Source organism: Zosterops lateralis, assembly GCF_965231275.1.
Source record: "Zosterops lateralis genome assembly, chromosome: 16".
Lineage (NCBI taxonomy): Eukaryota > Metazoa > Chordata > Aves > Passeriformes > Zosteropidae > Zosterops > Zosterops lateralis.
This window is the reverse complement of record NC_139776.1, coordinates 14,921,019-14,946,415: the sequence shown is the minus strand read 5'-3', so window position 1 is coordinate 14,946,415 and position 25,397 is coordinate 14,921,019. Positions and strand designations below refer to the sequence as shown.

The 25,397-nt window shown below is 54.0% G+C and overlaps 1 protein-coding gene across 7 annotated transcripts in view; it reads left to right on the top strand.

The window, feature by feature from the left end:
- Positions 1-25,397, top strand: part of CHD6 (chromodomain helicase DNA binding protein 6) — a 93,740-nt gene that overhangs the window by 43,429 nt on the left and 24,914 nt on the right. For 5 of the 7 annotated variants that reach the window (XM_083873041.1, XM_083873038.1, XM_083873043.1 and 2 more), the window contains exons 2-21: positions 4,476-4,969; positions 8,450-8,588; positions 9,128-9,277; positions 12,073-12,138; positions 12,953-13,011; positions 13,369-13,486; positions 14,625-14,711; positions 14,931-15,080; positions 15,360-15,481; positions 16,110-16,353; positions 16,776-16,952; positions 18,521-18,664; positions 19,419-19,674; positions 20,124-20,334; positions 20,840-21,035; positions 21,560-21,724; positions 22,120-22,299; positions 23,012-23,122; positions 24,395-24,597; positions 25,010-25,209. In XM_083873041.1, the coding sequence (XP_083729167.1) occupies positions 4,509-4,969; positions 8,450-8,588; positions 9,128-9,277; positions 12,073-12,138; positions 12,953-13,011; positions 13,369-13,486; positions 14,625-14,711; positions 14,931-15,080; positions 15,360-15,481; positions 16,110-16,353; positions 16,776-16,952; positions 18,521-18,664; positions 19,419-19,674; positions 20,124-20,334; positions 20,840-21,035; positions 21,560-21,724; positions 22,120-22,299; positions 23,012-23,122; positions 24,395-24,597; positions 25,010-25,209 (3,439 nt within the window). In that variant the 5' untranslated portion in view covers positions 4,476-4,508. The remainder of the gene's footprint in view (positions 1-4,475; positions 4,970-8,449; positions 8,589-9,127; positions 9,278-12,072; positions 12,139-12,952; positions 13,012-13,368; positions 13,487-14,624; positions 14,712-14,930; positions 15,081-15,359; positions 15,482-16,109; positions 16,354-16,775; positions 16,953-18,520; positions 18,665-19,418; positions 19,675-20,123; positions 20,335-20,839; positions 21,036-21,559; positions 21,725-22,119; positions 22,300-23,011; positions 23,123-24,394; positions 24,598-25,009; positions 25,210-25,397) is intronic. The other 2 variants (XM_083873039.1, XM_083873044.1) reach the window with 1 other exon arrangement.

Below are 25,397 nucleotides of genomic sequence, written 5' to 3'. Positions count from 1 at the left end.
ACCTTTATAAGTTTGTAGTACTGAATGCTGCCAGCTGGTTTGGCACCCATGGTTATGGGTGGGTTCATCATGGTGTGGGTGCAGTCTGTTGCTGGACCAGCCTGGGCTGATGGGGTACAGAGATACTGCTTGCCCTGCCCCACTCCTGCCCCCTCAGGGTCAGCATTGCCTAGAGCTGCTCCTGGCTGGTTCAGAGCAGCCCAGAGCCGCCTGCCTTGCCGTGCTGCAGCATGTCCCAGGGCTATGATTTGCCATGTGTAGGCTCCTGCAGCTACATGTTTTCCTCCACTGTGAAGTGGGTCTGAGTGTGGTAGTATGTCATTGCTGGCCATGGCTGCAGACATAGTGGCCAGTAGCCCAGTCACAGCAGTGAGCAGCCTATTGGCTCATGGGCACCTGTATCTGAGGCCACTCAGGCTGAGGTTGCTGCTGCAGCAGAGTTCCTTACAGTGAATGCCGTGTCCCCGTCAGTGACACCAGCCCTTCAGGCTCTCGCCATTTGGAAGCAGAGGTGATTTCCCTTGCGGCACAGGGGCAGCAGCCAGTGTTCCAGCAACAGCTGCCTAGGGACAATGAGCTCCTGCCTGCCATGAGGAGCCAGCCGGGCTGCCACAGGCAAAACAGCAGGAGTGCTTTGGAGCCATGCAGGAGCACAAACTGGCATTGCTTTCTTAGGCTTTTCCTGTTGACAAGAAGCCAGGATAAACTGAACCTCATCAAGGAGTAGTAGAAAAAACCCATTCCCTGGCTCATGGCAGTGCGCCAGGCTCTCCCTGCAGATTGTACTTGGCAGCACAGTCCTATATGTATGCCAGAGCTTTTGTGGGCTTTAGGAGCATAACATGAAGCATTTTCCCCTCAAGATAGACCAAGCAGTTTTGGGAGTATGATTTCTGGGCTGGCAGCACTTGGTGGGAAGCAGCCTGGTCTCCCTGCCTCTCTGTCCATGTGCTGGCATTTGATGGCCTGTTCATGGCCGGGCCTGCATGAGAGGCTTCTGATTGCTCCAGATGGAGGCCGTCACTGCTGACTGGGACCAGCACTGCTCCTGGAACATGGCAGGCTGTGACATGTATGTTCACAGGGATCCCAGGCCAAGGTGCTGACAGTGAGTGTTAGGGAAACAGACTTCCAGCTCTTCAGGGAGATAGTCAGTGGGATTTCCTGGGAGATTGCCCTCTGGGACAAGGGAGTGGAACAGAGTTGGCAGATCTTTAAGGAAGTGTGGGTCAGGTATCAGTCCCTATATTGATCCAGACTGGGGCAGGAACAGATCAATAGCAGCCCTGATAAGAAGGATTTGGGGGTGCTGGTGGATGAGAGGCTGCACATGCCCAGCCGTGTGTGCTGGCACCCAGAAAACAGCCATGTCCTGGGCTACATCAAAAGAAGAGCGGGCAGCAGGCTAAGGGAGAGAATTCTACCCCTCTGCTCCCCTCAGGTGAGGCCCCACCTGCAGTGGTTCATCCAGCTCTGGAGTCCTCAGCGCCAGACACACTGGTAGAGCCAGTCCAGAGGAGGCCACCAAGTTGATCAGAGGGATGGAGCACCTCTCTTAGGAGGAAAGGCTGAGAGAATTGGGTTTGTTCAGCCTGGGAAAGAGGAGGCTTAGGGGTGACATAATTGCAGCCTTCCAGTTCCTAAAGGAGGCTTACCTAAAAGAGTGATAGTGAAATTGTCTGGATAGAAACTTTATAGCACAGTTTTGAGTATTAAAAGAAGGCATTCTTTATTGCTACATGCTGGTCACTCGGTGGGATCCTTCCTCTGTTCCAGTGGGTAAGTATTGGATGAACAGGGATTTTATCAGACACACTGATTACATACTTATTAGCTATCCCCACTTCCTTGGCTTTATTTTACATAGTTGCATGTCTTATCAGAAGTCCTTACATGGTTCTTTGGGGTCCATCTTCAACTTCTGGTGTCCATTTTAGGTGGCTGTTCCTTGACCCCCACTTTTGAGTAAACATAGTATCTCTTTTTTTGTAGCTTCTGCTTTGTCAGCCTTGCAGAGCTGGGCTGGCATCCTGGTTGCATTTTGCATGACTTCTGTTTGCCTAAGTTACATCCTTTATCTATTTATATAAGGCTGTGCTGTTGTGTTCTACTGTCCTTGACAAGAGTAAATGTTGTTTTGTTCTATTATCCTTATCAAGTGAGTGAAATGCTGTTCTGTTCTATTGTCCTTATCAGGATTACTACCTAAAGGGGACTTAAAAGAAAGATGGAAAGGAACTTTTTACAAGAGCATATGGTGACAGGACAAGGAGAAGTCAATTCAAACTGAAAGAGAGTAGATTTAGATATTAGGAGGAAATACAGATATATGGATATATACCTAATATTAGATATTTAGAGGAAATTCTTTGCTGTGAGGGTGATGAGGTACTGGAACGGGTTGCCTAGAAAAGCTGTGACTACCCCATCCCTGGGGGTTTTCAAGTCAAGGTTGGATGGGATTCTGAGCAACCTGGTCTAGTAAAAGTTGTCCCTATGCACAGCAGGGTGTTGGAAGTAGATAATCTGTAAAGTCCCTTCCAACATAGGCCATTGTATGATTCTAAATTGTTGCAGTTGATCCCCGTCTTGCGACAGCTGAGGAATGCACAGGCTGGTACTGATCCTGTTGCACAGCCAGTGGGCTCAGAAGCAGCATCAACACTATTGATTTTCTCCTGGTCCTGAATAGGTTCCCTTTAATTCCTTAGATGTCTTGTGATGGCTAGTCCATGTGGCAGGATGGCTGCTGCCCTATCCCAGGCTGCTGATGCAGATGGCAGCAGGGGCCAGGGCTGGAGGCGGGTGCACGTGGGCAGGGGTGCTGGTGCAGCCTGCTTGACTGACGCCAGCCAAGCCTGCAGCCCCACTCATGGGTGCCTGCAGGGGCATCAGGAGCCTTTCCACTTGTAGTCCATTTCATTTAATGCTTTCATCTAATCCAAATCAGAAGTCTGAGTGTTAAGGACCACCCTGTGCCTGGACAACCCTGGATGGGCTTCGGCCCTCAGCCTGTAAGATGTAAAGTTTTACATTCTCTCCCACAGTTCTTAGGTGTTTTGAGGAACTGGATGGTGGAGGTTCTGCAGAGCCAGGGCATTGCTGCCAGAGGCACTAGCACCTCCATCTCAGCACCAGGGAAAGGCTTGTGAAGGAAGCAGCACCCCTGGCCTAGGGCAGCCATGGGTGTGAGTTGGCAGGGCAACACACAGGCACAGGAGATGCTGCCCAGCACTTCCTGGGCCACACACCATCTGCCCCACAGCTTCTCTGCGAGGAGCTGACACCTCTAGACTGGTAGGAAGGGCCTGTGTCTTGTCTCGTGGCACAGCCACCAGCCCCCAGTTGCAGGACCAGCATTCCAGCCCTTTGTGCCACTAGGCTTGGTCTGATGCTGCCCTGTCAGCTCCCTAGTGATGAGCAAGTTCAGCGGTGGCCACTGCTTCCCTCTGGTCATGGCTGAGCCATGCATTAGGAGGAGCTGGGGTGCTGGGATGGGAACTGACTGGTAGAGCAGCTGAAATGGAACCTGACACATTCCTCTCCCCATCCTTGGAGCACACAGCTGCACTTCTGCCTGCTCTTTTGTGCATCCCTTGCTCACTCTTGCTCTGGTAGCTGCTGCAAGGGATGTTTCTGGTTCCCATGGAGAATTGTCACCCACAGCTCCCTCTCTTGGGCTGTCCCCTGCCAGCCCTGCCAGCCTGGGCTGCTCTGCTGGAGTTAAGGTTGCTGCATATTGAGCCTGGGCCCTCCCCACAGTCACTCCTGCTGCTTGAGGAGAGCAGGGCCCTTGTGTGCTGCTGTCTGGTCATGCCTGCTGAGGCCAAGCACACCTAGGAGGCAGCTCAATTCCTTTCAGTGTTCACTGCTGGAAAGTTCATGGGAAACAAAGGAAGTGCTGAAGTAGGAAGAGCAGCTCTTCTTCTCTCCTGGCCTGGAAGGAGCCCTGGCACCCCAGCAGCTTGTGTAAGCAGTGAACCCTTTTCTTCTGCCTCAGTCTCTGCCTCAGATGGACCTGGGAGCCCACTTTTTGTTTCTGTAGGCTGCAAGGCATCCCTAATTCCCTCTTCTTGCCCTACTGGGGCAATCTCTGGTTCTGAGCAACAGGCAGGAAGTGGTCTGAATGCGCAGGTTGCTCTTATATTAGCCAAGTGGAGTCTGGAGTGTTTGATCAAGGGCAGAACAATGTTTGGGGCACACACTGGGGCCAGCCACCTCTGCTTGGGACCTGCATGGGCTAGGGGGGAGCCAGAAGGCCTCTGTCTGTCAGCCTCTGTTGGGCAGAGAAGGGGGGTTCCTCATGGTGAGCTTCATCTGCTCGTGGTGGCTGTTAGCCATAGTTCCCAGATGCCAAGGGATGGTGCCATGCTGTACTGATGATTGGAGCCTCATGGGGCTGTGATTCCCTTGGGGCACCTGCTGTTTACACCTGTGGCATTTGTTTCACCTGTTGCCTTGTGTTCTCTCTGCAGCCACCAAGCTTAAAAGCACTGAGCCTCTCCCCAATGTCGTCTGCCTGGGAGTGCAAGACACAGGACACCTTTGCCAGCAGTGAAGAGCAGGACAAGGTACCCCATCAGGTGACAGTGACAGCTACAAACACAGGTGGCCAGTGCCAGTGCCCGAAGGAGGAGCCCAACGGGGGTCCCCAGAAGCGGACCAGCACCCAGAACGGGATGCAGGACAGTGGGGGCACAGGGGTGAAGAAGAAACGGAAGAAAAAGGAACTCGGAGAGCAGGAAGGGGGAGATAAAGCAGCTGTGGAGGTGAAACCAAAGAGGAGGAGAGAGCCTAAAGAACCAAAAGAGCCTAAAAAGGTGAAGGAGTCTAAGAAGCTGAAGGAGCCCAAGCAGAGGGAGGTGGCTAAGAAGCCCCGGAAGCCTCGGGAACCCAAAGCCCCGAAGGAGCCTAAAGACAAGAAGAGTGGCTCTGAGCCAGCCCCCAGGTCAAGACCCAAGAAGATCAGGTCAGTGATGGTATGGCCCTGACCTTGTGCCTGCTGTAGACAGGACTGTGGGCTTGCAGTAGCTGCATCTGGGAGAGAGCAGCACTGGGTGTGCAGGACACTTGGTCTGAAGGCTGGATGTGCTGGTTGGGATGCCGGGATGAGCACTCTGGCCATGCAGAGATGTGACAGGCGGGTGCTCTTTTGGGGATGAGGCCCTGTGAGACTCCAGATCCGTAAGAGGACTGGAGAGTCTTAGCCACGCTTTGGTCTGGCCTTTATGCCGAGTGTCTTGGGGCAAAAGGGGCTTTAGGTAGGTGTCCCACCCAGGACAGTGCAGTGCTGTGTGACAGAGTGCCTGTCATACATGATTTGGGGCCTGGGCAAGAGGGTATGTGAGTGAGAAAAACCTGACCTTGGACTATGTGCAAATGAGGGTCTGTGCACACGCAGGGCAGCAGCCTGCCTCCCCTTGGCTCGGGTTTGGGAGGATGGTGGAGTGCATCCCATCTCCTCTCCCTCTCCTGGAAGACTTGTCCCTCCTGGCAGCTGTGGAGCTGTGCTGGCACTCAAAGCCAGCAGTGGGGGGAGGCCTGAGGGCTGCCTTGTACTGCACAAGCCAGTGCCACTGCCTCTGGTAATTCTTCAGCCTTCTAATTAACAGGCTGGTTGGCTAGAAGCTCTGATTTCTTTTTAATGAAGAATGTGTGCTGGGAGCAGAGCAGGTCTCAAGAGTACCAATGTCATTTGGTCTTCCCTAGCCCTACTCCTTCAGAACTCACTGACAGCTGGATCCTGGAGAGGCCATGGCTGTGGAGCTGCCACTGGGGTGGCCATTGGTATGGGCTTGTTGTGGACAAGAGGAGGTGTGGGTTGCTCAGCAGGACGAGAGCTGGGTGCCATGTCCCCAGTGGATCCCTGAGCCATGCAGTGCTGTCACTTGTGTTCTTTGTTGAACCTCAGGCTCTGCAGATGTTCATCATGGGTTGGTGAGCCAGAGCAGATGGGAATGGGGGGATCAAGCAGACAGTGCTGGGAGGGTGAGGGAAGGGGTCCTGCAGGCCCCAAGGAGGGCTGCAGCAGTGGGATAGAGGTGGAGAGGGCTACACACAAGAAAGAGAAGGATGAAGCCCATATGAATGCAGCGTTGGGCCTCAAGAAGGGTCCTGGGATAAGAGATGCAGCTATCAGATTCTCCTACTGACGCTTCTGCTCCACCAGTAAGGACCTGTTATATAGGCAGTTCACGGAGATCTGCCCCTGAAGCAGGACCTGTGGGACCAGACCAAAGCAGGGGAACCCAGGGGAAGAGCAGGCCATGGAGGCATTTATGACTCTTGTTAGTCCTTCAGCTGCCAGCAGTGCCTTTGCAGGGTGCTGACTATTACATACAGGGCATCCCATGCCTCTGCAACCTGTGAGTGAGTAGCCTATGGACACCCTGCCAGAGATGAGGCTCATGGCAGGGTAACCCCCTCTGCAGATTGGAAACCCTGGCTCTCATACCCGGGCAGAGCAAGTTCTGTGCATACCCCGGGGGGCTAAAAGGCAACCAAACTTGCTGTGCTGGGTACCAGCATAGCCCTGGTGAAGAGGCCACTTCATGCAAACTAAACAATGTAATATAACCCTGTAACATGTTATGTGTGGGACTCTGGGAGCTCCACAAAGCTCTTTGCATTCCTGATGCTCTGTCCTAGTATAGCCTGAGCCTGTGGTGCTTCCTCCCACTCATCTGCACCTTCCAGGAGGCCTAGTTCCAGCTCTGCTGCTTGGAAAGTCTAGCCCATGGGTCCTCCATACAACTTCCCTGCCTCTGTTGCCCCTCTTTGAGCCTTTTCTCAGACTTACTTTGGGCTCTGGGTCAGTCACCAGCAAACCCCCCTGATGTGAGGGATGGCCCTGCATGTCAGCGTGAAAGCTCTGCAGGGAGCATGGCTGTGTATTCCTCTGGCCACATGGAGCTGGGGAGGTGCCTGAGGAGCCCTGGCAGCACAGAAAGGGGAAAGGCAAGCAGCAGGCTTTAGTTAGTTTGTACTAACTAAAGTGTGTTTAGTTGGTTTAGTTAGTTAGTTTGTACTCTGTGCAGATAGAATGATTGCTGGGAGTCCTCTAAGTGGCAGATAATGGTGGCATAATTTCTTCTAAATTATTTCTAATCATAGTCGATGACTGACTCATGAATGAAGCAGTTGTTAATTGTGACTTACAAATCAATATCTTGGGAATTATCGCTCGCAGAGCATTTTCAGGGCCTCTAATTTAAGCATGTATGCTTGGCCAGGACATTTTTGGCCTGAACAACAGATTTTTACTTTTATTTTTTGCTAGTCACAGGCAAACAGAGGTTTTTCTTATTAAATGGAACTAGAACCTTGGCATCACTTTGAAACTAATGGTTCCTCTGCCACTGTGCAGATCTGGGATGTGGAGGGAATGAATGGTGGGGCTGGAAGTGAGGAAGGAGGCATTGCTGAGCCCTGGGACAAGCACCAGCTCTTTGGAGCCATTCCCTTAACAGTGTTTCTTGCAGAGGGCAAGGATGGGCTGGCATGCTGGGAGCAGTTGTTTTTTACCCGTGGTGCTTCCTGGTCCCTTTTCCTTGTGCAGACAGGGGTGCAGGTGGCCCTTACATTGAGGACATGCCGTGGGACTGGGCTTGTCTTTCCATGTTTTTCAGGAAGGTGGCGGGGTTCATGGGAGCAGAGCCCAAATCTCCTCCGTGACCTGAGCATGGAGGACAGTTGACTGGTGGGACAGAGCTTCCCAGTGGGCCCTTGGAGCTGGCAGTGACTGCTGTGATGGGCCATTGCACCTGTGGGAGTTGGATCTGCATCCACCTGTGTCTGTGGCAATCACAAGGCTTAGCTCCCTCCAGCTGGAGGCTCACGCCAGTCTGCTCAGCTGCCCCAGGAGAGGGGGCTCACTGCTGTGACTCAGGAACACAAACCATGAACTGTGCTTGTTGTAAAAGTTTACTGGGGTTTGGCAGGGCTCTGTGGCACATGCAGGAGGTGAGCAGCAGTGGGGCCAGTCCTCAGAGTGGGCTTGAAGGTTTGTTTCCAGGGTGCCAGGACATGGATTGCCTCTGGAGCTGCTGAACTTTATTTCTGACTTCGGTTAGCACATGATGTGTTTGGGAGTGCACCTTGCTGCCCTGGAATACTGAGTTTGGCAGTGGAGAGATCCTCTTTGTACCTGTGCTAGACCCTGTGAGCCCCAGCTCCTACAGCCCCTGTGGGGTTGTTCCCCTGGCTGGTGAGAGCACCCAATTTCCACACCAGGCAGGTCAGTTGGACCCTTTCATCCCAGTGATCTGGAACTGGATGGAGAAACACTTAGTACGCTTAATGAGCATCAGCGACTGGAGATCCCCAGTGCTGGGAGAGGTCCCAGAAGCCTTGAGCTGCCTCTGGGTGGAGGCGGTGCTCTGTGTGGGTGCTTGCTGTCTCTCTCCTGAAATCCCCAGGACATGATCTAACTGTTGGTCTGCCTTGGCAGCAAAGAAACCCCTGTGGAGAAGAAGAAAAAAGGGAAGAGGAAAAATGAGATACCAGTGAACAGTTTGGATTTGGATCAGGATCTTCGGAGCCCATCAGTACAGAGCCCAGAGGAGTCTGCGGAGTCAGCTGACAGCCAGGTATGTCCAAAGCTCTCAGCTGGCTGCCAGTGGGTGAAATTCTGGCTGCCTCTCAGTGGGACCACAACATGGGCCTCTGGGCACAGGAATCAGAGAGAACGTTCAGCAGTGTGGTGTAGTCAGCTTCTATCAGCCTCAAGTCAGCTGTTGGCCCAGGGCTGGATGCACACTGTTGACCTGGGGCCCTGCATGTTTCAGCCTTGAGTGTCCCTCTCCACCACAGCGCTGGGCAGCTCCCTTTCCTAGCACAGCAGAGGACACGTTGGCCCTGTAGCCTGGGAGGGGCTGCATACCCTGCTTCTCTAAAGGGCTCCTCTGCCTGACATCTTGGGTACTGATAGGGCTCTGTGGGTCATCATGGAGATCTCAGCAACTCAAGGAGTGTCTCTTCTTCCTAACCTCCCCCATCCTACTGGGGCAGGGGAGGGTGTGGAAGGAATTCTGGCAGCCCTGGGGCTTTCCCTCTGCCATTTGACCAAGGAGGAGGTACTTGGTCTGTGTGTGCCTCCAGGCACTGCCTTTTTTCATCCTGTAAACAGAAACGACGCTCAGGACGGCAGGTGAAGAGGAGGAAGTACAATGAGGACCTGGATTTCAAGGTTGTGGATGATGATGGAGAGACAATTGCTGTGCTGGGAGCTGGACGAACCTCTGCACTCTCCGCCTCTACCCTGGCATGGCAGGCAGAGGTAGTGCTGGGTGTGGGACTGTGAGGTATGGGGTATCTGCCTCATGCAGGGTATCCCAAAATATCGATGCTGAGGCTTGAGGAAGTGGTGGCTCCCAGCTAAAGGATGGGGTGAGAGAGTGCCTGTCTGGGAAGGTTCAGGCTGGCTTTTCAGGAAATGTGAGATGGACGAGAGGTGTGTTGACTAACTGTCCCCCTCCTGCTTGGAGACTAAGGCCTCTGGAATGTGTCACACAGCTGGACATGTCCTACCCACTGCCCATGCCCACTTTTGACTTTGGTTTCTGTAGCTCCTGTCCATGATGACTCTATTATTTTGTCCCTGCCAGCTGAGGGCTTTGTAGGAGCCAGGTCATAATTTTCTGCCCGCATTGCTGCTTTCCATCAGTGCCTTAGAGCGTAGTGATGCCAGCTTGACCCTTGTCAGCTGAGCTGATCTGCTGGGAAGCATGGCAGGGATCTGGGCAGCATGGCAGGGACCACCCAGTGCTACTGTGGTTTGGGCCTTGCTGTCCTTCTGCCTCTTCCCACTGGTTCAGTGCTGGCCCCTGGTGGGTGCTGGCTGCTCCTTCCTGCCTGTCTGAGACTGTGTGTTGGATCCTGCAACTCATTCCATCTCTCTGGTCACTAACAAAGCTGCCACCGTAAATTAATTATGGTCACTAGTTGTTTTCATGGTGTTTCTGTTACCCTCTCCAGTCCCTTCTTCTCAAGGTTTTGGTGGGTATTAGCTCTGTTGATAAGCCCTGACCTGAAGATCCATGCCTGGCCTGGGGCTGCCACACACCCACAGGACATACTGCTGGTGCTGCTTCAGCTCTGCCTGAGGCTGTGTCCCAGCTGGGCTCCTGGCAGTCGTCTCTCCAAGTGGGATTTTCAAAGCAGCAGGGATGAGCTGCCTTTGGCATGTGTCCATGCTCCCACCCTGTTTCCTCTCAGTCCTAAACTTCCATCTCAGTTTGTCCTGCTCCAGATGGGTCATTAAGGCTGATGTCCAAAGCAGCCAGGCTAAGTGGTTGTTCTGAGGCCTGGCTATCCTGCCCAGCTGGGCCTGCCGGTGGCTGCTCCCAGGATTGGAATTGACAGGCAGGGCAGGATGTGGGTGCCATGACCTCAGGACTGCTCTCTCCATGGCTTGGACTTGCAGCTTTGCTCCTGCATCCTGGACGTGGTCCTAAACAGCTCTTTGGGCAGTGCAGATCTCCTCCAGCAGCCTTCAGGCAGCCAGCAAGGAGCCACAATCCAGTGGAAGCCTGTATAAGGGCTGTGGATCAGCATGGGAGCTCCCAGTACCAGAGCACTGGACTGGTGTGATGGCCATGTCCACACAAACCCTCTGTAGGAGGGTCAAGCAGAGCCCACCAGTGCCCGAGTGAATGCCTGGGCATAGGGGAGCAGGCACTGCACAGTGACTCTGGCAGGAGCACTTCTGCATGCTGCCTTCAGCTGTCAGTGTAGGGCAGAGTTCCCCAGATAGGGCAGAAATCCTGCTCTAGGCCTCAGATGGCAGCCAAGGGGCCCAGACAGACTTGCTGTTCCCTGCTCATTATGTTGTGGTGCTGGGTCAAACATCCTGCCCTTCACTCAAACACAGTGCCAAGGCAGCAGTCACCTCTGGGTTGGGGATGGAAGGGTTGCCGTGGCCCTGGGCATGGTCTTGGCTTTCTCAGACACTTTCAGATGAGTGGTGTGGGATGGCTTGTCTGTCTGTCCTTCCCCAGGCTGCCCCATGTGTTTCTTTGAGACTCTAGTCTGCAAAGTGACAGCTCAGGGCTCCTTTGCCTTGGTCCAAACTCTGCATCCATTGGAAGGGAATGAACAGAGTCCTTCTGCTTTCTGCTCTGCACTTTGCTCCTCTTTCTGCTATACTATCTTCAAACTAAAGCAGAGCTGATATTTCTAATGCTCAAGCAGGCTCCATGTTTTTGGTGGCTGTCATCTCCCCTGAACCTTCCTGTGTGTGTCTTCTCTGTAGCACAGACAGGTACAAGCCTGGCTCTCTTGTCCCTTGGTATTCGGTGGGGCTGTCTTGGCACAGCCACAGCCAGGAGAGCTTCCATATTCCCAGAGCTGGCATTAGGGCCACCTGCAGCAAAGCCTGTGCCCAGCGAGGTGGGCTGTGCTGGGAGCCCCTGGGTGCCAGCAGAGGGATCTATGGGTGAGTTACTGGGGACAGAGTAGAAGCCTGCAGAGGGAAGGAGTCAGCACTTCGACCTGCCAGGAAGAGCTGCATGGAGAGGGGTGGGGTGAGGTGCTGTTGCCCATGTCCTGTGGCCATGGGCAGATGATAATGTGTGAGTGGCATGTGGCAGGGCCTGACAGATAATGCTGCCTGCTCTCCTGGTCTTTGGGGCCATACAGCACTACGGGGCTGTATAACTGCCAAGGCATGACCAGAATGTGGCACGAAGAATGCCTTGGAGGAGGAATGTGCACATTTTGGCATATTTCCTTCGTTGAGTCCATGGGCAAATGTGCCCCAAGCTCCCTCCTCTTTTCTGGCAGACTTTCCACCCTCTCTGGCTGCCCTGGTGTAGCTGGAAGGACCCATACAGCAAACCCAACAGTTCTGTGGCCTGGCTGACTTGAAGAGGACGGGCAGAGGGTGAGTGTAGGTGGCAGCACCTACGCTCTCGCACCCAGCAAGGGCTCCCCAAGCACAGTTCTCCCAGCTCTCAGTGCCAAGTCTGTCTGCCTGGCTGGGGAACTGAGAGAGCAGCCGTTCTGTGCTGAGAGAGTGCCAGGGGCACGTGATGAGCCAGAAAAACAGTGCTCTCTCTATTCTCCTGTCCCCAGGAGCCTCCCGAGGATGATGCCAATATCATTGAGAAGATCCTTGCCTCCAGGATGGTGCAAAAGGAGGTGAGTGGCAAAGATGTCAGTGGGGCTGGAAGTCCCTTAGCAGAGGAGAAATGGGACCTGGCTGCCCTGTGCAGCAGGGACATGAGATGTAGCAGCAGTTAGTGCTCTGGCTCCTGTGGTGGGGTGTTACCCTTTTACTTAGAGGGGTCACACGTTGTGACGTGGGTGTGGACCCTCACAGAGGACACGCAGGCAGCAGCAGGGTCAAACATGGGAAGCTCTTTATTTCTCTGACTCCATTCTTATATACACTTTTTACAGAGGGCCAGGATTGGCCCAAGAAGGTTACAACCTCCTGACTCCATTGATCACTGTGACCATCAATCAAATTCTCTCTCAGAGAACAACTATGCAAAACACATAGATAAATTCTAAAAATACGTATTTTTTACATGAAGCAGTGTGAGAATCAGGCTGCAAAGATTCAAACACTTGAAAGCAAGAAAATCAGGGGCGACAGTGGGGTGCTGGGATATGCCCAGACTGGCACCTTTCTGAACTGTGGATCAGTGTGGTATGTCTCCTGTTCTGAGCACCAGAAAGCCTCTGGAGAGGAGTCAGGCCTGGGCTGATGCCCAGAATGTGTTGGAGTCTCCCATGCTCAAAGGTGGTCTCACATCATGTTCCCCAGGGCTACTGTGTCTCCAGGGCAGCAGCACAAGTGCCTGGCTGTCTTCCCCATCCCTGGGGCTCAGTCCCGGGAGCCTGTGGCCAGGCAGAGGATGGCTGAGCATGCCCCCCCCCCCCCCCCCCTCGCCCCCCCAGCTTCTGCACAGCCTCTGACTGTCACTTACTCTCCTTCCCTTGGTTTCAGGCTCATCCTGGAGGCCTGGCATTTGAGACAGAGGAGTTCTACGTCAAGTACAGGAACTTGTATGTGCAGTGTTGTGATTTTTTTTTTTTTTTTTGTGGGCCCTGTGCATGCAGGAGCAAGGACTGTGTGCTCCCACCTCCATCCCATCCCTAGCTGCAGCCCCAGCATCCCTGTTTTCCTGCCCCTGTCCTCCTGAGCCAGCTGTGGTGGTGGGAAGCAGGGAAGCTGCTGCAGCTTCAGTGCTTGGTCTTGGCAGGGTCCTGGGGTATAGCTTTCCCCAGTTTGGGGTGGCATAGGCATAGGTATGGGCTGGGCATTCTCTGGATCGCTGGGAGATCCATGCTGCTGTGTGTGGTGGATGGGTTTGGAACCAAAGGCCTCTTGGTCATGTGTTGTTGATGTTTTTCCCCCTGCAGCTCTTACCTCCACTGTAAATGGGCAACACTGGAGGAGCTGGAGAAAGACCCCAGGATCTCACAGAAGATAAAGCGCTTCCGGAACAAGCAGGCTCAGATGAAACATATTTTTACAGAGGTTAGAGTGGAGCACAGTGAGCAGTGGTGCCTGACCCCAGTGTCATGGACGAGCAGGCTAGGACCTGCCCCTGACACCTTTCTGCTGAGACCAGCCCATCTCCAGGCCCAAAGGCACCAGGGCTGGAGCTGAGGGTCCATGACTGTGCCCTGGACACCTGTAGTGTCACTGATGGAATTATGAGCAGGGTGACAAGTGTCACTTGCCAGGCACTGCCAGCTCTGGAAGAGTTGCTTGGTGGGAGCGAGGGCAGTGTATAGGGCTGGAGGTGCTTCTGTGGTGGAGCAGAGATGCTGTGGGAGAGAGGGAACTATAAATATCTGGGCTTAGGGGAGCTGCTGCCTGCTCTGTTCTATAAGCAGATTAATCTTGCTTAGTATGAAAGGTGTTCTGTAATTTATCTTGCTGCTCCAGAGATATTGTTGGGTCTCCTCAAACTGCCCCTTACAAGTGTAAATCGGGCCAGTAGGCTATGAAAATTTCTCCATTGTAGCTGGAAAGTTGGGAGTGTGTGTCAAATTTCTCACTCACAAGTCTGTTTGCAGTCTTTCTCAGGACACAAAAAAAAGCATGTGTTGTAACACTCTATACCACTGACAGTTCAGCAAGGAGCACATGCTCTTTTCCTGTAACTAACTGGGGCTTGGAGAGTTGTGAGCGTAGAAGCCTGATTTTTCTCCTTCCCAAGCCCTAGGCCATGTCTCTCCAAGGACTATGCTAGGTGGGGCAAGAGGGAAGGCAGAGACAGGGACCAAGGTGTCACTCCTTGCAGCCCTGGGGTTCATTGGGTGCTGTGCACTGTGGCTGTCACAGCTCTGGATGCTGCACATCAGCTGGAGCAGACAGAATAGGACTTGTACCTTGGGGCCAGATAGGCTGGAGAGGACATCCCTGCCTCCCAGCAAGGGCAGCACAGAGCATGTGACTGCTCCAAAGAAAGAGCTTTGCCTTCTGCCAGGCTCCTGCATCCTCCCTGCCCAGAGACAGATGTTTGTACCTGTGTCCAGGGCACTTGGTGTGTTGCACACAGCTAGCAGCATCCTGGGGACAGATGCCCCGCAGCTGTTTACTTGTGCCCATCTGTTTAACCCTGGAATCACCTTGAACTTATCACCTGCTTTACTGTTTGCCATCACAGCCTGATGAGGATTTGTTCAACCCGGACTACGTGGAGGTAGATCGAATTCTGGAGGTGGCTCACACAAAGGACCCTGACACTGGGGAGGTGAGAAGCTGCATCTCTTACTTCCCCCATGGAGGGAAGGGGGGAGACTTTGCAGGAGGCCCGGCCTCATGATGTACATTGTGGGTCATTTCTGAGCACCCTGAGCCTTCCCAGCCTTCCCTTGCACAGCTTTCCCTGTCCTCGAGGACCCTTGGCACAGGGTGGCTGGAGAGCTATTGACCCTCCCTGTCTCTGAGCCTGTCTCTCTCTGTGCTGCAGGAGGTGACTCACTACTTGGTGAAGTGGTGTTCACTGCCCTATGAGGAGAGCACCTGGGAGCTGGAGGAGGATGTTGACCCAGGGAAGATTAAAGAGTTTGAAGCCCTCCAAATCCCTCCAGAAATCAAGCACATGGTAACGTACCCTGAGGTAACGTACCCGGCTGGCAGCTTGCTGCCCTGGGCGCAGCGACTGGCTGTGTCTTGCCACAGTCCAGCCGTGTTGATCTTGTCCCTGATGCTGCAGTGCAAGCCCTGTATCCTCCCCTCTGGAGGTCTGAGGGTGGGTTCCAGAGGCCAGCCCTTGCTGTGACTCAGCTGTCAGTGACTGCTTTGAAGTGTTGTCCCTGATGTGCAGCCCAGCAGCAGGATCTGTCTTCACTGGGCGTTAGCATCTCCCATGGACCTCGCTCGTGCTGTCCCCTCCTAGGAGCGCCCAGCATCCGAGTCCTGGCAGAAACTGGAGAAGTCCCGGGAGTACAAGAACAGCAACCAGCTGCGGGAGTATCAGCTGGAGGGAATGAACTGGCTGCTCTTTAACTGGTATAACAGGTAAGGAGGGGCTGGAGCTCAGTGCTGCCATGAGCAGTCCTACTGGCAGCAAGCCCTCTGTGTATTGTCATGTGAACAGCAAAGTTAGGGAGCAGAGTTGATGAAGAGGGGCTTGACAGAGCAGCCACTGAGTCCTTCAAGTGCTGGAGATGGCAGGCAGCTACCAGAAACAGTGGATTTACTTTAACTTTGCAACTGGGTCTTTAGGAATGTTTCTTCCTGGTAAATGCTGATGAGTCTCAGAGATAATAGGGCTTAGCTGTGGTTCTAACATACACCTGTTTTTTTGGTATTGACCAGGCTATTGGTGACCCATTGTGTGGCAGGCAGGATGGAACATACATGTTCTTCTCAGCTGCAGCAGGTCATCAGATGCATCTTTCCCTGCTTGTGTGTACCTGAAAAACAGCATCTTTCATGCTGATTTTGAATCCATGACTTTATAAGAAGTTGGCTGGCTTACCCAGAAAGATTTGGGCCACTATACCAGTGTCCCCCCATGCTCTACGCTGCAGGGTCAGAGAAATGTGGGCAGAGGTGGTGTGCCTGACATACCATCAAAGAGCTGGTGACAGAGTGTTTTCTGCCCTCAAGAGCCACATTGACCTGACCCTGTCCATCTCTGCAGGAAGAACTGCATCTTGGCTGACGAGATGGGGTTGGGGAAGACAATCCAGTCAATCACTTTCCTCTCAGAGATATTCCTGATGGGCATCCATGGCCCCTTCCTCATCATCGCACCTCTCTCCACCATCACGAACTGGGAGAGGGAGTTCCGCACCTGGACAGAGATGAACGCCATTGTGTACCATGGCAGCCAGATCAGCCGGCAGATGATCCAACAGTATGAGATGGTGTACAGGGACACACAGGTGACTGATGCATGCAGCCCTCCCAGGATGCATCCCCTGGCTTCCTTTACTTGGGAAGCACTGAGCTGCCTGTGGAGCTTGTTCATTTGGAGAGGGAAATGTGATCTTTACAGCCCCATTTGCTAGCTTGGGTTCAAGTTGCACTCTGTATGAGTGAACAGGCATGACTCATGCAGAACGGGGAGGGTGCAGCATAGCCCTGGTTTTTGTCCAGGCCTATGTGCCTGCCCTGGGGCAGTGTCTGTTTGGAGATACACAGCCTGTGGCCATCAAGGAGGCTTGCAGAAACCTGCTCAATGCTTGAGAGATATCTTGGGAAATTCCATCTCAGAGTCAGATGCTCACACCGATACTGTCAGACAGGAGGTCTGACAGTGTGCTGCCACCCTGCAGCACTCAAAGTCTGGTTTCTGTTTCCCTAGGGTAACCCTCTCCCTGGGATCTTCAAGTTTCAGGTGGTTATCACCACCTTTGAGATGATCCTTGCTGACTGCCCAGAGCTGAAGAAGATCCAGTGGCGCTGTGTGGTCATTGACGAGGCACATCGCCTGAAGAACAGGAACTGCAAACTTCTAGAGGGGCTGAAGCTCATGGCCCTGGTGAGCATGTCCTGCCTGGGTTCACCTGGGAGCAGGATGGGCTGGAGATGGCCATGTTGAGCAGTCAGATGCCACTGTCAGCAGCTCAGGCTTTGTGCCAGGCAGGAGGAAAACCATCCAGGAGGCCCCTTGATGGATGGGGCACTGGTGCCCTGCAGCTCCCACAAACTTCTTTTTGCCAAAGTGGAATATTAACTCCCCCTGTGCCTTCCCATCTGGGGATGCTCCCTGCCAGAACCCTGCCCAGCCTTGCAGCACAGTGTAAGCTGCTGCAGCACATGGGGACAGTTGCTGGCCAGCCCTGAACAGCACTCTGGCCATGGTGTGCCTTGTGCCCTACACTGGGCAGGGCTGTAGTGTTTGAGCTGGTTTCTTACTGCTGTGCAAACATGGGACCAGTCCATGCCAGGGGTGGGTTAACAAAGGGATCAATGAGCTGCTCTGAGAAATTATTTCAATGTCCAGCTCTTTACCAGCCCTGGGAAAAGCAGTGCTGCTGTTAGCTGGACGAAGGGCCAACAGGCCTTTTGGATCTTCCAGCTGTACCCAGTTTCCATCACACTCACCTGTAGCTGGGTCAGGCCTCTGAAAATAATTAGTCTTGTCACTCCCACAAGTTCCAAAAGACCCTGCTGTTTCCCCTGACTTTGTGTCTTGTGCAGGGCCCTGCTGGGTTGTGAGCTTGGGTCAAAGCAGGGCTGCTACTGGTCCCCCTTCTAAACCATCACCTCCCTTTGTACAAGTCCTGTGGGAGTCTCCTACAATTGCCCTTCTTTCCTAGCTCGCCACTCCTGAGGACATTTACTACACAAGACTGGGCAGGAGGATTAGCCTGAGTAGTGAACCCAAGGATGTGGCAGTGCTGGGACAGAGGAGCTGGTGCACCCAGGACCAGCACCTGGTGGTGCCTGAAGCCCGAGCCCATGCTGTCAGGCATGGGAGGGAGAGCATTCTCCTTGAGGGATCAACTCCCAGGTCTTGGGGGTTGTTTGGACCCCATCTCCTTTTACTGCACATGTACATGGTAAATCTATAAGGAAAGTTCCCCTTTGTTCCCAGTGCACAGTACTACCAGCCCCGGTTGAATTTGGAGCACCCTGCTGAAACTGGCCCTACCAGCAGGCCACTGCTGCCCTTCGGTGTCCCATGGCTCTGGGACATGTTCCCTCTCGCTCTGTCTGAGTTCCGAAGACAGAAATCCTGCTCCCAGCTGCAGAGAAACTTGGCCTCTGTCAGCATCCCTGTCCAATGCCAGCACAGCCTTGCCTGAGGGTCTTGTGCCAGAGCAGGGCTGAAGCTTGGGAGCAGTGTGAGATCTTGGGTTTGGCTGTTGTTGTACGGAGCTGGACTGGAACATGTGCACAGGAGCATCCTGGGAGCCACAAGACCGTGTTGCGTGGCAGTGACTTGGTCAGGGATGTTACCATGGCCAGGGAAGCCTCTCAGGTGTGTTTTTGTGCTACCAGAGTGCTTCTTAGGTTAGAAGACAAGAAACATTGTGCTCTTGGGTCACCTTCAACCCCAGCTAATGGGATTGAGCCCTCAACCTCTTTCCTTTGTGTTTCCAGGAGCACAAGGTGCTGCTGACAGGGACCCCCCTGCAGAACTCGGTAGAGGAGCTCTTCAGCCTCCTAAATTTTCTGGAGCCACAGCAGTTCCCCTCAGAGACAGCCTTCCTGGAAGAGTTTGGAGACCTGAAGACAGAGGAGCAGGTAGCTGAAGAATGATACTGGTGACTTAGCACAGGCCACTGGGACAACTGGTGACCAAACCAAGCATGCTTTCAGACATGCTTCATGGAAGTGGATAGGATTCCTCATACCAGGAAAAGTAAAATTGTTACAGAGCCCCCGACACTGCACTGGGGAGAGGAGACACATCCCTGCAGTGGTCTGCTCCCAACTGACTCTCTGCTGCCCTTGCATGCCTGGGTAGAACAGCTCACCTGCCTCTCCCACTTGTTCTGTCTCTGAGACCAACAAGAGTGCAGAGGGAGTGGGGGGGTCAGTAAGTCCATGTGTCAGTCACCCTTGTCAGGTTCCCCTGGAGAGCCTTCCTCCAAAGCTCTCCTTGAGTGTGAGTCGTGGGAAGCTGCTTAGTTGCCTGGGGTGTCCCACTGCCTTTTGAATGTGGAAATTGTGCAAAAGTTGTCATTCTCGGGGAGCAGGCACAGACACATGAAGCAACCACCATCTTGGCTACCATCCAAACTCTCAGCTCTCCCCCTGCATCAGACACCTAAGGGTGCTGCCAGCAGAGGCATGTGAAGTTCATAGCCTGGGACTGGTCATGCCCGCCCCAAGGACTCCAGCCCCTGAAGTTGTCCTGGCTGGCTGCTGAGCAGCTGCTCCAGAATCACCTGTAGTGGGTTTGCAGCATGGGGAGCTCCATTCTTGCAGACCCCTCTGCTGAGCCCATGTGCTTGTCATGCAAGGAGGGCAGTGAGTGTCTGCGCTTGCTCTGCAGGTGAAGAAGCTGCAGTCCATTTTGAAGCCCATGATGCTGCGACGGCTGAAGGATGATGTAGAGAAGAATCTGGCACCTAAGCAGGAAACCATCATTGAGGTGGAGCTCACCAATATCCAGAAGAAATACTACCGGGCCATCCTGGAGAAGAATTTCTCGTTTCTCTCCAAGGGTGCCAACCAGCACAATATGCCCAACCTCATCAATACCATGATGGAGTTGCGCAAGTGCTGCAATCACCCATACCTCATCAATGGTGAGGGCTGTGCACAGGAGTTGTGTGGGGGGACACACAGGTATCACTGCAACATTTACTGTTCTCTCCCAACAGAGCTTGCCCAGCTGGGGAGCCAGCTCAGGCCTTGTGCCATCTGCTGTTGGAGTGGCAGTGCTCTGCCCTGTTGCCTTCCCAGGCAGCCCAGCTCCCTCAATAGGCTGCTTGCTGATGGGCACCTCAGGGTCTCCTGAGGCTCACTGTGTTTAGGGATGTTCTGACACAGGACCAACATCCCAACCTGACTTGTTCTGCCAAGAGCTGATGTGGGCCCTGAAGAAGTTCTGTCCCAGGAGTGGAGGGTCTGCAGGAGGTCTTTAGCCAGCTTCCTTAGCTCTGATTGCATGGGTTCTGTTGCTTTTGTTGTCCCTTGCCCTGGGCAGCTGCATTGCCAGCCTTGCCAAGAGCTCACACCCCTTTTCACCTGGCAGGGGCAGAGGAGAAGATCCTGGAAGACTTCCGTAAAACACACTGCCCAGAGGCACCAGACTTCCAGCTGCAGGCGATGATCCAGGCAGCTGGGAAGCTGGTTCTCATTGATAAGCTGCTTCCCAAGCTGATCGCTGGTGGGCACAAGGTGCTCATCTTCTCACAGATGGTGCGCTGCCTTGACATCCTGGAAGACTATCTCATCCAGAGACGGTTAGTACAGGCTCCATCATTCACCATGGCTCCTCCACAGTACCTCCATGCACTGCACATGGAGTGGCCACAACACAGGCTGGGGATTTGGCCATTCCATGCCCACATACCAGTGGATCCAAGTTACCATCTGCTGCTGGTGGTTGCAGAGACCCCAGAGCTAAGCAGCTCAGACCTTTCATTTTGTGTAGTCGAGGGCTAGTCCTCAGAGTGACCAGGTGGAAATAGAGCCTTCCCTTGGTCCTGGTTCCCGTGAGCCCCATATCCATGCACCATGCGTGGGGTTGTGATGATTTTGTCATCATAGGAGGCACAACTTTTGGGAACAACCACAGTGCATGCAGGCTAATGGGGCCTGGCCCTCCACCTCTGCACAGGTCCTGCCAGTAAGTCCTGGCTGGTGTGCCCACATAGCCTGGGAGAAGAAGCAGAAAGGGATTTGAAAGCCACAGCCCCTTCAGGCCCCACTGTGATTCTGCTCTACCCTCTCCCTCCTCTTGAGCAGGTACACCTATGAGCGCATTGACGGGCGGGTGCGTGGAAATCTGCGCCAGGCTGCCATCGACCGCTTCTGCAAGCCCGACTCGGATCGCTTTGTCTTTCTCCTGTGCACACGGGCAGGTGGGCTGGGCATCAACCTGACCGCTGCCGACACCTGCATCATCTTTGATTCCGACTGGAACCCACAGAATGACCTGCAGGTAATGCACTGGGCGGGGCCAGGCTGTCAGGAGGTCCTGAGGCACAGTTCCTATCACTTGTGATAGGAGGCAGGGAGAATAGGGCAGCAGCATCAGCTGTACTGGGCACAAGGTGCCATGCCAGGATACCTGGCAGGAATGTGGCAGAAGGAACAGGACATGGAGGAGATCACCATGTGGTTTTGAAAGCACAGACAGGCCACGGAGCACGCAACGCTGTCCATACCTGGTTTTGGAGTGGGTACAGTGTTGTGTGCCACATCTGCAGAGACCCAAGGCTCCAGGCTGAGCCCTGTGTCCTTGCCTGAGGGTGCTGGGATTTCCCTTTCCTGCTCCACAGCTGTGCAGGCTGTGCCAGAGCCCTGCCAGGTCAGCCACAGGCAGGGAGTGAGGATGCTGTGGTGGGTGGGAGGTGACTGTGGGTGAGGTGGGTGAGTGTAGATGCTGATGCAGGGTGCCACAAGCCACACAGTCCTCATCCAGCTGCACTCCCTGCACTGACACCATGCCTCCTGCACTGACAGGCTCAAGCTCGCTGCCACCGGATCGGGCAAAGCAAGGCTGTGAAGGTCTATCGCCTCATCACAAGGAACTCCTATGAGCGGGAGATGTTCGACAAGGCCAGCCTGAAGCTGGGCCTGGATAAAGCTGTGCTGCAGGACATCAATCGCAAGGGCAGCACCAATGGGGTAGGTTGGCTGCTGGAGCAGGGCCAGCTAGGAGCCTCTGCAAGAGTACTCTTCTCCTCCTCTTGCAAGTCACTACCAGGTCAATGCAGGAACTGGGCACGCTTTGGGGAAGGAGAGCCCAGTCCCACATACTCGCACTGCTGCTCTTTAGCCTGCCAGGCTGTTCCTGCACTGCCATAAGGATAGGGGATATGTGATGCTGTGTCCAGGATGGCATGGACTGAAATTCCTGATGGTCCCTCAGCAAGAGTTTTGAAGTGACCTCTTTGCTTTAACAGCAGGAGGTCTGGATTGGCTTGGGGCCCTTTCTCCTGGAGTAGAGGGAGGAGCCTTCTCCAGTTGTGCAGTGGTCATGGTTGCTGGCCAGGTTGGTGATGCCCCTGTGCTCTGGGCAGGTTCAACAGCTCTCCAAGATGGAGGTGGAGGACCTGCTGCGGAAGGGTGCCTACGGCGCACTCATGGATGAGGAGGATGAGGGGTCGAAGTTCTGTGAGGAAGACATTGATCAGATCCTCCAGCGCAGGACACAAACCATCACGATCCAGTCTGAAGGGAAGGGCTCCACATTTGCAAAGGTGTGCTGTGCTCCAGTGGGAGAGAAGGGGGATTTCCTTCGGGGGTGGAGGAAGGGGAACATCCAGGGCAGTAGTGGTCGGCTGACCTCCTACCTGTGTGAGGAGACATGTCCACATGGAGGCCAAGCTCTGCTGTCCCACTGTGCCCAGGAGTGAGACCTTGCTGGGGCACTGCAGCTGGTGTGGTCTCCTGTCTCTCTGGTGGTCAGCAGAGCATTGAGGAGGGGCCACCAGCCTGGCAGGTGATGGAAGGCTGCCAAGGAGGGTTCAGCCATGAGGTCTGGCTCTACATAGGGACCCCAGGATGGTGGCAGGACCTAGCTGCTGGGCTGCACAGTGCCCAGAGCCAGGTGCTGCTGTGCCACGGAAGCTGAGTGCTGTGAGGTCTGAAAAAAAACCCAGAGAGAGCCTGAGGAGCCAGCTCTGTGCTATGCTCTGGCTGGTGCCTGCTGAGGCCACTAAGGGCCATCTGTCTCTCCTCCTTTTGCACAACCCAGGCTCCATTTACTGTGGGTCTGGCATGACTGCAGAACAGAGGGGTTCAACTCCCTTAGGCAAACAAAGAACCCTCTGGCACGTATCAGCTTAGGGTGTAACATCCCACAGCAGCAAGACCATGTACTCAGACAGGTGTGTGGGGGGATCTCTGTATGGGAGAAAGCACACCTGATAGTGGGTTGCACCCTGTTCACTCCTTCTCTTTCTCTCCTAGGCCAGCTTTGTAGCATCAGGAAACAGAACTGACATTTCCTTGGATGACCCCAACTTCTGGCAGAAGTGGGCCAAGATAGCAGAGCTCGATACAGATGCCAAGAATGAAAAGGTAGGATGCAGTTTGTGGCCCATGTGTCCTACAACTGATCTGACACCATGTGGCCTGGTGTCCAAGTGAGAGCTGAATGCTTCCTCTGGGCTCCTGAAGAGGCTTGTGTTGGGCATCAAGAATTACTGCAAGGGAAGACTGACCCACAAATGCTGACCAAAGCCCTGATTTCTTTAGCCACATGGTGGTCTATGTCTCCCTGATCTTTCAGGGTACTCAGCTAGGTACTTCAGGTACTTCAGCTAGTCCCAACAATCCCACCCTCTGTTTGAGAGCATTGTTCAAATGCTCCTTGGCAAAAAGCTCTGGCAGCCTTGGGGCTGTGCCCATTCCCTGGGGAGCCTGTTCAGTACCTGACTACCCTCTGGGGGAAGAAACTTTTCCTGATGCATGTCCGGTCATTCATGTGGGTCCTGTCCCTGGTCACAGAGAGCAGAGATTGGAGCTGCCTCTCCTGAGGGCAGACTGGTGCCTCTGCCTGTCAAGAGGCAGGAGGGGACAGATGGAGTCCCAGTGCTCTGCTGTCCCTGCTGAGGGGATAGGCTTGGCTGCAGCTCAAGTGTCTCTTCCCAGCTCCTCCACAGGGTGCTGCCACTGGCTCCAGTGTGGCCCTGTGGCTACCATAATTTCAGCTAAGGCAGCAGTGCTGTAAGAGATGATTTTAGACAGCAGCAGGAGGGAGGCCCTGCAGCTCTGCAGTGCTCACTGCTCAAGCTGGAGCAATGGGAGAGAGTGTGTGTGAGCGTGTGTGTGTGTGTGTATGTCCTATGTGCCTGAAATCCAGGCGGATTTACATGGCATTAATTCATCCAACAGGGTGGGGTAAGGAGAGGGGGCAGGTTCGTGCTATTTAATTTCATATTGCTCCCTCCTGCACCTTCTTGGAAGCTGCTTTTTCTGTTCCGGCCCACCTGTCCCCCTGACAGAGATTTCACTGCCTTCAGTGCAGCACTTGTCACAGGCAGTGCAGAGAGAGGGCCAGGAGTGACTCAGAGCTGAGTCAGCTGCTGGCAGTCTGCAGTTCGGACACAGAGGGGCTGATTTTCAGCCAGCCATCAGTCAGATGAATTTTATGCTGGCCAGGAGTTGTCACTTGTGCAGGCAGAACTGCACACAGGTAACTTGAAGCAGGTATTCTAGTGGGAAGGTGATGGTAAGCCAGAGGACTGGCAGGCTAGGAGCCAGAGGCTGAGCAGAGCCCGGGTGACAGGGGCCGGAAGAGCAAGTGTTTCTGCCTGTACCTGAGAATGCTCTCTGCTCTGTCCGTCACAGGAGAGCCTGGTCATCGACAGACCCCGGGTGCGGAAGCAAACCAAGCACTACAATTCCTTTGAAGAGGATGAGCTGATGGAGTTCTCTGAGCTGGACAGTGACTCGGATGAGCGACCCACACGCTCACGGCGCTTTAATGAGAAGACGCGACGGTACCTGCGGGCTGAATGCTTCCGTGTGGAGAAGAACCTGCTCATATTTGGGTGAGTCTCACCCCTGTGAAAGCACAGCCACAGCCTCCAGCTACCCCAGTGCCCATGTGGGCCACTGACTGCACCAGCCACTTCCTGTCTGTCCAATGCCATTGCTTGCACATTGCCTCCTTACAGCAGTGACCTCCCTGGTGGGACCTGGGCTCTAAGCAAATGTTTGGGATGGAAGAAGAGTTAGGGGGAGGAAGCATGAGCTACCAGTTGGCACTTCATAGTCTGCTCCTGCCTGTGCCCTGTTCAGTCCTGCAAACCTCTCTCTCTCTCTGCTCCTGTAGTATGTGGGCAAAACATCCCTGTCAAGGGGATCTGGCAGGGCTATGCCCTCACAGGAGTTCCTGGAGAGAGATGCCAGCAAGGTCTCTAGTTGTACAGGAGTGTTTACTCTGTGTTCCTGCTGTTTCAGCTGGGGACGCTGGAAAGATATCCTGACCCATGGGCGGTTCAAGTGGCACCTGAATGAGAAAGACATGGAGATGATTTGTCGGGCCTTGCTGGTGTATTGCGTCAAACACTACAAGGGGGATGAGAAGATTAAGAGTTTTATCTGGGATCTCATCACGCCGACGAAGGACGGCCAGAATCAGGCTCTGCAGAATCACTCAGGTATTGCGTGTTCTCTCTGCCATTGCATCTGTACCCATTGCCCTGGGCCAGCCTGTGGACTGAGGCTGCAGAATTCAAAGCAGAGCTGATGGAAACAGTCTGCAAGTGTTCATGCTTCAGCACTGCAATTCTCTCTGCACAGAGAAAGGGGCTTCCATGGAGCAGACCTCCACAGTGACCCTCAGAGC